Source organism: Amia ocellicauda, chromosome 18 (genome assembly GCF_036373705.1).
Source record: "Amia ocellicauda isolate fAmiCal2 chromosome 18, fAmiCal2.hap1, whole genome shotgun sequence".
Lineage (NCBI taxonomy): Eukaryota > Metazoa > Chordata > Actinopteri > Amiiformes > Amiidae > Amia > Amia ocellicauda.
In genome coordinates, this window is record NC_089867.1 from 2,412,698 (window position 1) to 2,426,324 (window position 13,627).

A 13,627-nucleotide genomic window follows, 5' to 3' on the forward strand; every position below is an offset into this window, starting at 1 on the left:
TTAACAAAGGAGCCTTTGTCATTAGTGGGTCTATTGTGATCTTAATTTAATTGATTTCAGACTCTGGAACAGGATTTTAATTTGCTTTTTCATCATACGGAACTTCAAAAGGGTATCTTAATTTTTTATTAGATTTTTTGGATGGAATAAAGTCTGAAAAGACCAGTAACTGAGAAATACAGAAATAGTTCAGTGTGTTACAGAAGAATTTAATTTATTTCCTAGAAGAAGAAGAAAAAAAAAAGTTAACATTTCTCAGGGCTCTACAATTACCATATGGCAACACCAAGGGAAAATGGAAAGCATGGTTGATCTCAGTGCTTGCTCTACCCGGTGCTTTCAGACAGGAAGTCAGCCTTGATTTAGTCATAATACCTGAGGGAAAATACAGGTGAAAAATCTGCAGCTGTGCTCATGTCACTAGACCACAGAATAAATGGAGAAAGTGTTCCCCTAGAGAATCAGGTTTTTGGTTAGTCTTGTGTCCCAAGAGCAGATCACATTAACATTTTATAAAATCAAGACTTCCTGCATTTAAATAGTTGTGGTTTCTCTACTGGTTCCAGTATCTCAAAAGGGAGTTTTAAGTGCTTCCATTGAGGCAGAACTGTAGCAGTACAGTAGGAGAAAGGAAAGCTTTATTCCAGATTATCCTTGCAGACCTTTCCATCTGAAGCAAAATGGAGCAGATATCACTCAGTCTCACCTCTGCTCTGACTTTGGTCTGTGGTCATGCAGTTTGTTAACACGTGTACTGGAAAGAATATAAGTTTTATGATGTTCACAGACAGTAGGGAATACATTAAATGGAAAGTGATTTTTTAAGTCCCCAGAGAGTTTTAGGGTGGTCAAGCTTCATCTGTGCCTCATCATCCTCTGATCACATGCATCCGTTATCATTTTTTCCTCTCATTATTTTATTCATGTCCCCAGAATATAGCTCTAGATGTAATGTTTTTGTAGGGGGGAGGTCAAGCCTCATTTATGTCTTTCCTCATCATCTTCTGATCACACACTTTTCCTCATTATTTTACTATTAAGTTTAACAGATGGCTTTATGTAAGGCGGTAAGTGGTTTAAAAATAATTTTTGACATGTACACAGTATTACCAAGGGTAACAACATGAATGTAAAACTTATCTGTAAGTTACATTGAATAAAATGAAGGTAAAAGAGATTAGAATGTACAGCTATACACACTATATACACTCACCTAAAGGATTATTAGGAACACCTGTTCAATTTCTCATTAATGCAATTATCTAACCAACCAATCACATGGCAGTTGCTTCAATGCATTTAGGGGTGTGGTCCTGGTCAAGACAATCTCCTGAACTCCAAACTGAATGTCTGAATGGGAAAGAAAGGTGATTTAAGCAGTTTTGAGCGTGGCATGGTTGTTGGTGCCAGACGGGCCGGTCTGAGTATTTCACAATCTGCTCAGTTACTGGGATTTTCACGCACAACCATTTCTAGGGTTTACAAAGAATGGTGTGAAAAGGGAAAAACATCCAGTATGCGGCAGTCCTGTGGGCGAAAATGCCTTGTTGATGCTAGAGGTCAGAGGAGAATGGGCCGACTGATTCAAGCTGATAGAAGAGCAACTTTGACTGAAATAACCACTCGTTACAACCGAGGTATGCAGCAAAGCATTTGTGAAGCCACAACACGTACAACCTTGAGGCGGATGGGCTACAACAGCAGAAGACCCCACCGGGTACCACTCATCTCCACTACAAATAGGAAAAAGAGGCTACAATTTGCACAAGCTCACCAAAATTGGACAGTTGAAGACTGGAAAAATGTTGCCTGGTCTGATGAGTCTCGATTTCTGTTGAGACATTCAGATGGTAGAGTCAGAATTTGGTGTAAACAGAATGAGAACATGGATCCATCATGCCTTGTTACCACTGTGCAGGCTGGTGGTGGTGGTGTAATGGTGTGGGGGATGTTTTCTTGGCACACTTTAGGCCCCTTAGTGCCAATTGGGCATCGTTTAAATGCCACGGCCTACCTGAGCATTGTTTCTGACCATGTCCATCCCTTTATGACCACCATGTACCCATCCTCTGATGGCTACTTCCAGCAGGATAATGCACCATGTCACAAAGGTCGAATCATTTCAAATTGGTTTCTTGAACATGACAATGAGTTCACTGTACTAAACTGGCCCCCACAGTCACCAGATCTCAACCCAATAGAGCATCTTTGGGATGTGGTGGAACGGGAGCTTCGTGCCCTGGATGTGCATCCCACAAATCTCCATCAACTGCAAGATGCTATCCTATCAATATGGGCCAACATTTCTAAAGAATGCTTTCAGCACCTTGTTGAATCAATGCCACATAGAATTAAGGCAGTTCTGAAGGCGAAAGGGGGTCAAACACAGTATTAGTATGTTGTTCCTAATAATCCTTTAGGTGAGTGTATATACACACAGATATTTAGTTTATGCAAAGGCACCAACTAATAGCTCTGTAGCTCTATAGCCTGAAATGAATCATGAATGTTAGTGGTGATGGTTAAATTGCAACTGATGTTGTTGTTCTCGTGAGTATTATTTGGGGTCTATAATGCTGGCCCTCCTTTATTTAACTTCTTTTTTATTTGTTTTGCTTTTTATTTTCTGTTCACTACCTCTTTAATTACACTGATCAGCCATAACATTATGACCACCTGCCTAATATTGTGTAGGTTCCAAAACAGCCCTGACCCGTCAAGGCATGGACTCCACTAGACCTCTGAAGGTGTGCTGTGGTATCTGGCACCAAGACGTTAGCAGCAGATCCTTTAAGTCCTGTAAGTTGCGAGGTGGGGCCTCCATGGATCGGACTTGTTTGGCCAGCACATCCCACAGATGCTCGATTGGATTGAGATCTGGGGAACTTGGAGGCCAAGTCAACACCTTGAACTCGTGATTTATCAGATCAGGCCACCTTCCTCCATTGCTCCATGGTCCAGTTCTGATGGACACGTGCCCATTGTAGGCGCTTTTGGCAGTGGACAGGGGTCAGCATGGGCACCCTGACTGGTCTGCAGCTACCACAGCCCCATACGCAACAAACTGCGATGCACTGTGTGTTATGACACCTTTCTATCAGAACCAGCAAGTTTTTCAGCAATTTGAGATACAGTAGCTCGTCTGTTGGATCGGACCACACAGGCCAGCCTTCGCTCCCCACGTCCATCAATGAGCCTTGGCCGCCCATGATCCCGTTGCCGGTTCACCGCTTTTCCTTCCTTGGACCACTTTTGATAGGTACTGACCACTGCAGACCGGGAACACCCCACAAGAGCTGCAGTTTTGGAGATGCTCTGACCCAGTTGTCTAGCCATCACAATTTGGCCCTTGTCAAAGTCGCTCAGATCCTTACGCTTGCCCATTTTTCCTGCTTCTAACACATCAACTTAGAGGACAAAATGCACTTGCTGCCTAATATATCCCACCAGCTGACAGGTGCCGTGATAATGAGATTATCAGTGTTATTCACTTCACCTGTCAGTGGTCATAATGTTATGGCTGATCGGTGTACATGAATGTAACCTTAAAGAGCTTTAAATCAGTAGCAATAAATTGTATTATCTGTAGGGTAAAAAATTGCAAAACTCAAAATAAGTAACGCTCTTAAGAAACCACACTGTATTAGTCATACTTATTCCACATAACAAGCCCCACAAATCCAATCTAGCACTAGAAGTGTTAGTACACCAGAGCTGAACAATTAGATGTATCAAATGTTGTGTTTACATTCTGGTAGAAGTAGCAGGGATCCCTGATGTCATGACATAAAGTGGTTATGGCTTGTTTTTTTATTTTATTGTTTTAGTATACTTGATTTATGTTACATTACAATTTAAACTAAAATCAACAAATCAAAATGTTAAGGTCCAATGCAAGAATTGTTATATTAATACAATATTGACCAAAACACTATAACATTTGAATCCTAGATAAATACTACTACATAATACTACTTGTAATTAATTATTTTCTGGCAAATCAGCACAGTCAAAGAACTTAACTTATTTTGTTCCTGTGATCAAAAAACAAAAAGTTCTCAACTTGAAAACACAGGTGCTACCAAATTTGTTCAAACCCTTTATAAAGTATAATTAAAGGATTCACAAAGAAAATGCTATTGCACATGCAGTATTTTTCAATATAAATCAAAGACTGAAAAAACATATGACTATTGATAATATTAAAAAAAAAAAAAAAACGGAACTTATCTGATATATTTACACTCTAAACTCTATGCATTATGGAGATAGTGCCTCCAAGATATGTCCGAAGTAAGCTACATGAATCTCTTCTAAAGTGTCAGCATCAAAAGAAGAGACATTAATTCATATTTTTGAATCCGATAATTGAGCTTTCTCTATACACATACCAGTTGTACATGTAGTGCAAAAAAGGTGAAGCTCATATGCAGAAGAATATTATCCCTTCTGTGAAACATGGAGTGTAGCCTTTGTTAGTATACCTGGATGCCGTGGGCAAAAACCTGCAATCCTCTGTCATCAAGCTCAATTTTCTTTTAAACAGAATTCTGAAGCATAAGTCCATGTCTGCAACCAAAAACGTATTGCGACCATCACAGACCTCAAACCAAAAGAGCATGTATGCCAACTGATGAATGCAAGCTACAAGTATAGACCTTGCAACCTAGTTAGTTTCTGCATGGATGAGTGGTCAAAAAGCCCTACTGAGAAGTGCCTGAACTGATTATTAAATGGCTAGGGGAATTCTATCTTGAGCTTGTCACTGCCAAGGCGGGATCCAAGAAATAATGATTTCCAGGGTGTAAAAGCAATATATGCAACAGTTTTTGTTGAGAGATGTTATTGATATATACAATACCGATTGTCATAAATTGTTATCTAACATTTATTTATTTATTTATTTATTTATTTATTTATTCATGGTGAAAATTGTAGAATGTTTCTTACTAGGTTTTAGTTACTCTTGATCAAGGCTATAAATAAGCTACTTGAGTAAACATTGCAGACTTTTGTCTATAAGTAGGCCAGACATTTTATCCTGATTGCTAACTGTTTTTTCATCCTGCTGAATAAACTTGAATCCTCTGATATTAGATTCCAATTAGATACATCAGTAAAAAAACAAAAACAAATGGGAAATAGCAGCTTTTTGTAGATAAGAGATTATTTAGTCATATAGTAAAACATTTGATTACTGATTTTTTTTCTTTAAAATCTACAGACATGTATTGAATGTTCTCACATAAACAACCCATCAGAGCTGGATCATGGTAACAGTAATGAGGATCGCTTAATGGCAGATGATGTCTGTGGCATGGAAAGAAATTATGGGGAGGAACATCAGATAAATAAAAAAATAAATACTGCAACCACTGACTCTACATACAAGCAGAGTGAAAACACATTTCTGAGAAATCTGTGGTATTGGAGATTTTCAGAATTCCATTTTGTATATGAATTACACAAGCCAATGAAAAAATACAGACTAGCATCCCACAAGAAATTACCTGGAATTTTACCTGGAGTAAAAGTTAGTTAGGTAGCAAAGGAGTATAGTAGTATTTCTCCTGACTTTTCCAAACAACTGATCCAAACTCAGCTCATATGTGAAACAGGTTGCTCTGATAATCTGTGCTTAGCCTACAGAACATTTTGTGTCAAAACCACAAACAATTAATTGAGATTGAGCGGCTTTGTAGCCTGGCCTCATTAACACAATTTCAAAATTGAAATTCTTCAGGGTTTCCCTGTGCTGTATGAAGAAACCAGAGGAGAATGCAGAGAAATTATGGTATAAATAAAACAAAAGTTACTTTTTTGTAGACTATCTAGCCATGGAGCTGGACAAATGCCAATTACAAAATACATGGCTAAATCCAAACAATCACAGAGTGAAGATGGCAGTCTTAATTAAGGTCTGCCACAATTCTTACTTGCTAGTGTTCGTAAAAAGTGGAAATCTGTGACAGTAATTCAACTATGGAACTACCCAAATTGTAGTAATACTGCCAAGTATCCCAGTCAAGCCAAGATCTGGACTTTCCTCTTACTATGGTGTGTTGAGACATTAATTTTGTTTCATCATTGATACATGACATAGGACCTGATTTGACAAATCATTCTAAGACAGAGTGACCAACCTTTAAAGTTCTGTATATTTTTTATATTTTAATTTTCCATTGGACGTAGTGTGATTTTCTTTGTGAGTAGTGGAATTTATGTGTAAAGTTCTTTAATGTACCTACATTTTTATGCCATACCCATACTTGGGCCCTGCATTTTACACAACCAGTTTTTTGTAAACTGCATTCAAGAGGCTGATACAGCTCCTTGTTAAGCCATCTATTGAGCAATCATGAACAATCATCCAACTGCTTTAACCATCCCAATTAGTTATTTGATTTCTACAGAACAATGAGCATTAATAGGTTATATAACAGAATGGCATATATGGCTAACATTGATAGTAGTAATTTTCTTAATTCATATCAATTACATATAGTTGGAAAGTGACCAGGGCCCCACTAATTATTGGTCTGACAGGGATAGTAAACAGTCTGGAGTGGCCCAGGACACAGAGGCTGTGGAGAGTTAACTAACTTCTGACCACTTAACTGGCACAGCTGACACACATTATTTGGTCTGGGCTGGAAAACTTTCTTGTCTCTGTAAGTTTTTCACATATCCTATTCAGTACTAACTGTACACAAATATCACACTGACTGACACAAATTGAATGGAAAGGAAAGGAAAGTGTGGTTGTTTTCAGACGGCATCCTTCTTCTCTGGAGCCTGGACTTGTAAAGTGCCCCTGGCTAGTACAGTCCACCTGGCATTCTCTTTGTCAGCCTGTTCTCATTATGTCGGCAGCAGGGTAAGGTTTGAAAATTCACTCAACTTCTTTGATATTGTGCTGTTGAAAGAGACCGTTATTATACTTCCTCACAGAGGCCAGGTGAAGATCAGATAAATGGAATGTTAGTCTTTCTTTATTATGAAAACAGCGAAGAAGCAATTTGTATTTTGCTTTCCAACTTCAGGGGAAAGCAATACAGGCCAAAAAGTTTATTTTACTTTTCATAGATTAGTGTCATGAAGGATAAGAATACTAATATTTTATTCATGTTTTGCAGGTGCCTTGTAGCTTAGAGTATTGGGATGAGCTCCAGCGGTCATTTGTCCCATACAGAGAATTCAGCCTGTCGGAAAGCAAAGCTTGTGAGTTGCAACTGCCTAGCATCAGCCTGACCAATGAACAGAAGGAGCTGGTGGCCTCTGACCTTTGGAGAATCATCCTGAACAACACAGCTGATGGTGGAGATGAACAGAGGTGTGGGCGAATTCAGTTCTTGTCTAACTGAGGACTTCTGGCAAACCACTAAGGAAGGCATTGCCATCAGGCCACAACCATGCTGAACACAAAAGACTGAGCAATCCTCAACATCTGGATTGCAGAAGCAGTGTGTAGATTTGGAAATGGTCCATTCAATCTAATAAGTGTTCCCAGCAGACAGGCCACTTCTCATTAAGGATCCAAATTCCTTGCCGGTTATTTTGGGTATATCTCATTGGGAAGTGAGCAGCAAACTCATTGGTGGGTCATATGTTCCGGGGTTAGGTCAACTTGCCAAGTAACACCTCTGCAAGTGCTCCCACACTGCGATTCCCTGTTCTCTTACTAATTTTTTGGTTTTTAAAACTGAACTGCCAAGCCCACATTCTGTGTGGGTTTAAGGGCTCCAGAGGAACAGAATGGGAGGAATATGAAAACATGTAAAGAAAAGAAAGAGAAAAAGTCAAATCCATTTGAAAAACAAAATACACATCTGCATTTCATTATAATCATACTGAAAACAGTACATTTCCTTTATGTTTAAAATTATTTGTCCTTTTTGATCAAAAATGATTCCCTGTTTCATCTCCTTTCCATCAAACACTACCAAAAATCTGAATATGGTGGAAATTGTCAACATGTGATGCTTATGTTAGTTGTACCAACAACTTTGAGAGCCTCATGTAGCATTCAAATACTTGGGACTCGTACTAATAACAAATTATATGACAAATGAGTATTTGGGTTTGTAATTTTTACATTTATTAAGGTTGACAAACGGTACATTTATTTTACCCTTACCAACCTTATACACACTTCCCTTTTCAGCTATCATTGAACTCCACTTGGATACCAGTACTTTTACCAGATAGAAAACTGTACATTGAACTTATGGGTTTTGTTTAAATGAAGTATTAAATGGACTGTAGCTGTCAAATTTATTTAAACACCTGATAGGGGTAGATGGTGTTACAGATGTTTTCACTGGCGATTAACCCTAAATGATGCAGTCCTGGTGCTTGGCTGATTGCTGGAGGATACTAGCAGGACATGTTGCTTGACAGTCTCTTGTACTGTTTCTGGTATGTCTTCAGCTCTGACAGCGAATCCAGTTCTCAGCTTCCCTGTGACCAGCTGGTGTCTCCCACTGCGTTGGCGGCCTGTACCCGCGTGGACTCCTGTTTCGCCCCCTGGTTTGTGCCCTCTGTGGGTGTGTCTATGCAGCTGGCGCAATTCGAGCTGCACCTCTGCCACCATCTAGATCAGCTCGGCACAGGTACTGTACTGACAAAAGCAATTTCAACCACCATTGTAGTTTTTCCATTGTGTTTTTTTATTTTTATTTGTTTTGGTCCATTGTGCACTCTGAATTCCTTGGTGTAATGAAAGGTAGAGCATAGAATAAATTGAAGGTGAAGTTAGAATCGAAAAATCTGCAAGAAAATGTGAATTAAAGACTAAACTAAACCATAAATGAGGAACCTTCTTATGCAGCCAAACAATTAACATAATCTTATGAATAAAGAAATGCGCTTAACCGTGTGAAATAGAGCACTGAGCTGTTGTCTTCTTGGTCTTACACTCTCAGCTGGATGTTTTGGTGTTTCATTTCTCCAGTTCCTGCGCAGCGACTGCGACCGTTTGTTTCGGACAGGAAGCTGCCCTTGGAGCAGGAGTACCTGGTGCTCAGTCTGAGGGAACCGCGCGTCTACTTGAGGCAGTGGAACAGTGGCTCCTCCCTGTGCCAGGAGTTCCAGTTCTCCACTGAGTTGGATTGCAAGCTGCTGGAGTATCGCAACCTAACGATGCACAGCCTGGTCCAGCCATTCATCCTGCAGGGGCAGGTGGCCGTCTCCAGCTGCCCTGGTGAACAGCTCATCGATGGCAACGTTTTTGTGGATCCCATCTTCATCAACATCAGCCAGTACACTGTTCATGCACTGGACACTGCAGTACAGGCCTGGCAGCAGGTGAGAGACCTCTATATATTGCTTGTATTCCTCACATACTATGTTACATTTCTGCAAACTTTTTTTTAAATTGTAAGGTTAATTGATGACAAAGAAGTGTACACCATATTTAATTGTCTTGCTGTGGCTCACTGGCTGTCAAAACACCATTAACAGTGTAGCACTTCCTGTAATAACATCTTCTGAGACGTATTCAGACACAGGATTTATTAAATGGATTACCTTACCACTGATGTTGGAACCAGGAGTTTTGAAAAAAAAAGCCTTATATGAAAATATTTCTGAGTTAAATATTATTAATTAAATAAAAATCTCAACAATATATAGTATCTCACAATGATCTTTGGTTATCTTTATCAGACCCTTTCTGATCATGTGTTATTTACAGTATTTTCACAAGATTGAGGTTTAGAGCATTCATTTTTGTTGTTATTTTAATACATTTTCAGGGACCTTCCTAAATTCAATTTCAAAATATAGTTTTTGCAGTGGATGCACTGTATTAAGAAATAAATGAAAATATGTTCACCGCATTGAAATTCTTTGCTTTTTTTATCGAGATGACTTGGAAATTTGCATCAGTTTTTCAGCAAATATTCTCAGCTGTGTTTGATCAATCAGTTTGCATTAAAGGCTTTGGCAATGGAGTTCTGTGGCCACACAAGTCAGACTTTGTTTATCTGATTCATGTCAGGCTCCATGTTTTCCATTCAAGTCTATTTTTTAATAATATTACTAGAAGAGTTCTGCACTCAAAATAATTAATTAATACTTAATTGCTTAATCAGTTAGCAAGGTAGCTAGGAAGAAAAACAATGGACATTAGATGCTGAAACAAGTCTGTTTTGCTAACTGCTTATTTGAATGTTTTTAATTTTATATAACAATTAAACATCAGTTAATTCCTTTAGTGCAGAATGGTTCTAATATAATTTTAATATTGTTTTTGGTCTGCACTGTTTTATAGTTAGGTTTTAATGTTATGATGAATATAATGATGTGAAAAGTACCTGTATAAGAAGGAGGAGGACATGCCAACAAAAGTTTTCAAATGAAAGGAAATGTTGAAATTGAGGTAACATGATCCCCCTGAAATAGGGTTATGCATATGAATAATACACCACACATTTAAATATTTGTACAACATCAGAGTGCGAGAGACTTGCTAACATGCCTTAAAGGTTTTGCTTCTTCTTTTCTTTAAAATAAAGAAAACCTGGTATATTTGATTAAGCAGAACCGTATGTAATGTGCTATATAGCTGATAGGTGCATTCTGGAAATAGTTGATTCTGATTGAAACAGGGATTTGGAAATGTTAACGTGAACCACAGAAGGATATATTTTTGTAATTATTACTGTAATTTTCTTGTTTCCTCACATCAAGGCTGCCTGCCACCATGTTGTGATGTGGTGGAGCTCTGAGCTGATATAGTCTATATTAAGGAGTAGAACAATCTGAAAACTGGAGGGAAACTTACCACAGAAACAGACAGCAAACAATGTATTCAAATCAGAAGTGCAGAAAGAATTCCTTTCTTTCAGGGTGTAAGCAGGAATAGCCACAGTACAGTAGTATTTAGACTTTGTGATTATTCACAAATCACAATTTGGATTTGGAAGCAATGTATTTTCTTAAACATTGTTGTCTTTGAGGTTTTTTTTTTTTTTGTTTTGTCTTTGTGCCCTAGTTAAAGTAGAAGAATAGTTTCAAAGCAGTCAGATTGTTCATAGCAACAAATGTATCATTATTTTTCAGTTTAGTCCTGTGATTATTTTATTTTATTTTTTATTTTTTAATTTGTACTTTTAAATTATTTATTTATGTATGTATGTATTTATTAGCAGATGCCCTTGTCCAGGGCAATTTACAAAATAAATTAAATGTTAAGTGTGGAATAAAAAAAAGATGAAGCAGCTCAGCAGAAGCCTTGATAATAACAAATATATATTTACATGGAAAATGTTACACTTTTTACCATGGAAATGTTTGAGACAGAACTAGTTTAATACACTTAATTTGTAGAGTCATACAATATGTGTATTAGAAATCCTCAAAGATAGGTGGAAAATGTAAAAGCAGTAAAATGTAAAAAAAAAAAAAAAAAACTTGGTATCTTGGAATTTGAATTAGTCTCAGATTGTTTTCCACTATAAAAGAAAATGGATTTGAACCTTTATTACAGCTGTCCTTTCTGAATAAAAGAGACATTGTCAAGTGGTTTCATGGGCCAGACTTTCCCATACATTTACAAGAAGACTGGAGTTGAATATGAGACGAAAGACATCCTACATTAATTTAACAAAGGATCAGAGTTCTCTGCAGTGTAACATAAAGCTTTACACTTAAGACACTGTAACCAACCCTTACTGTTTGCACTTCTTTTTGTATTTTAAAATATGAGTTAATAGCAGAACATAGTCTTTTGAGAAGCTTTTGGAAAGATGTCCCTCACCATCACACCAGGGACTGATAGGTGTGGTTATTCCATTAATCTGGCTGAAGCATGAAAGCTCCACCAGGACCCACACAGTTTGGAAGCCGCATTAGTGATTCACAAATCCAAAGCATTGTTTTGGAGCTGCGTGTCCTTTATTTTGCAGGGAGACGAGGACTGTTGTATACAAATATTTTATGAATCATAGAAATCACTTGTCTTGGCTAGCCTGCCAAGTAGTTCTTTGTATAGACAGCAGTCAACTTTGTATGGTGTGGTACAGGTGTATATCTCGTAGCTTGCTGTTATCAGTGTATTTAGTTTATTTTAACGTGAATGTTGAAGGTTACATTAGTTATGTGTGTCAGCTTCTTGTGTTAGTGTCATATATTCTCAGCTGAGCTGCTTTGCTTCTTACCACACTGGTTGAATATTAATACATTTTTAGACAGCAAACAATTATTACTGGAAGGAATAAACACATAATTATTTTTTTGGACGGAAAAGTTCTTACAATGTTTTTTTTACAATGTTGTCAGTACACCATTGAAATAACCACTGTGATGTAATTTATGTCTAAGTTTAAATAAGGCATGTTTGCACATCTTACCACACTATGGATTCCATTATTTATGTAACTGAGTCATGGCACTAATGGCACTGTAGCCATCTGACTCTCAGCACTTTTATGACTGTCACAAACTGTTTTGGTCATGAAGGTGACAATATGAAACCTAATACCATGCATCAGTTTTAAATAATAATAGCTATCCATTCTTTCAAGAAGAAGAGTTCAATCTTAGTCCTATATCTCTTTTATGCAACATGTGAAGACAGGAGAGTTCAGATGCAGTCTCCAAAAGGTTTTACAAGGCTTCCGAGATGGTCCTGTCCTATTAGCAGAGTTCTGATTATTTGGATTTATGAAAGGGTCTGACATGATTAACATTCTTTTAGAATGGGCCAGATCTTCCTATTCCCAGTGATGATGTCAGTCGGTCCTCCTGAGAGCTTGTGTTGTGATAACTGCCCGCAGGCACACTAACACACATATACATGCACAGCTGTGAAACATCTTTTTTTTTTTTTTTGTGATGTGATCCACACTGGCTGACTTTCTTTTTTCCTTTCAGAACCGGCATCCAGAGGCAGAGGAGTTGGTCTTCAGCCACTTTGTGATCTGTAATGATACACATGAGACTTTGCGGTTTGGCCAGGTGGACACCGATGAAAACGTCCTCTTGGCAAGTCTTCACAGCCACCAGTACAGCTGGCGTTCGCACAAGTCCCCACAGGTATTACAAAACCCCATCTGATTAGGAAACACAGGCTTTGCAGAACTAAGCTAGTGGATTGGATTTGCACTCATGTTTCTAATTATTGCGTACGCTTCCTTGGAGCACCCAGCCTCCACTGACCTGATTGCCATGCATTGTCTTTATTCCTGATCAGGAAGCCATGCATGCCAGCTGTTTGACAGAATTGCTAAGGAAGATGAATTGTCTTTAACTCTTTTAGTAAAGGGGAAAGTCTTAATTCATCTCGGGACTTCTGGTAGCATGCGGTGTGTGTCTGCAGTTCCACTGTTTGCAAATCACTTGATTTTTGGTCTTGGGGAAGATGTAAATCTAATGAATGGTTCATGAATATCTAAATAAAATCATTACAAACTATAGCTTTGTAAGAGAAATAAAAATAATATGGTATTCATTGCTGAATGAAACAGCTACAGTATAAAACTAGAAGTTGCATGCAACTTTTAAGGCTTCCAAGCTGTATCAGTAGGTTTCAGATTTTAGCAGGCATTTGTAGTTTAAATGCATGTGTTATTAAATGTGTAATTGTCATTTTCAATCCAATGTAGTATACATTTGAGGTTTTAAA

At 38.0% G+C, this 13,627-nt stretch overlaps 1 protein-coding gene across 2 annotated transcripts in view; it reads left to right on the plus strand.

The window, feature by feature from the left end:
- vps13b (vacuolar protein sorting 13 homolog B) overlaps positions 1-13,627 on the plus strand; it is a 353,373-nt gene that overhangs the window by 295,307 nt on the left and 44,439 nt on the right. For both annotated transcript variants that reach the window (XM_066691052.1, XM_066691051.1), the window contains exons 40-43: positions 7,137-7,333; positions 8,431-8,612; positions 8,954-9,306; positions 12,877-13,038. In XM_066691052.1, the coding sequence (XP_066547149.1) occupies positions 7,137-7,333; positions 8,431-8,612; positions 8,954-9,306; positions 12,877-13,038 (894 nt within the window). The remainder of the gene's footprint in view (positions 1-7,136; positions 7,334-8,430; positions 8,613-8,953; positions 9,307-12,876; positions 13,039-13,627) is intronic.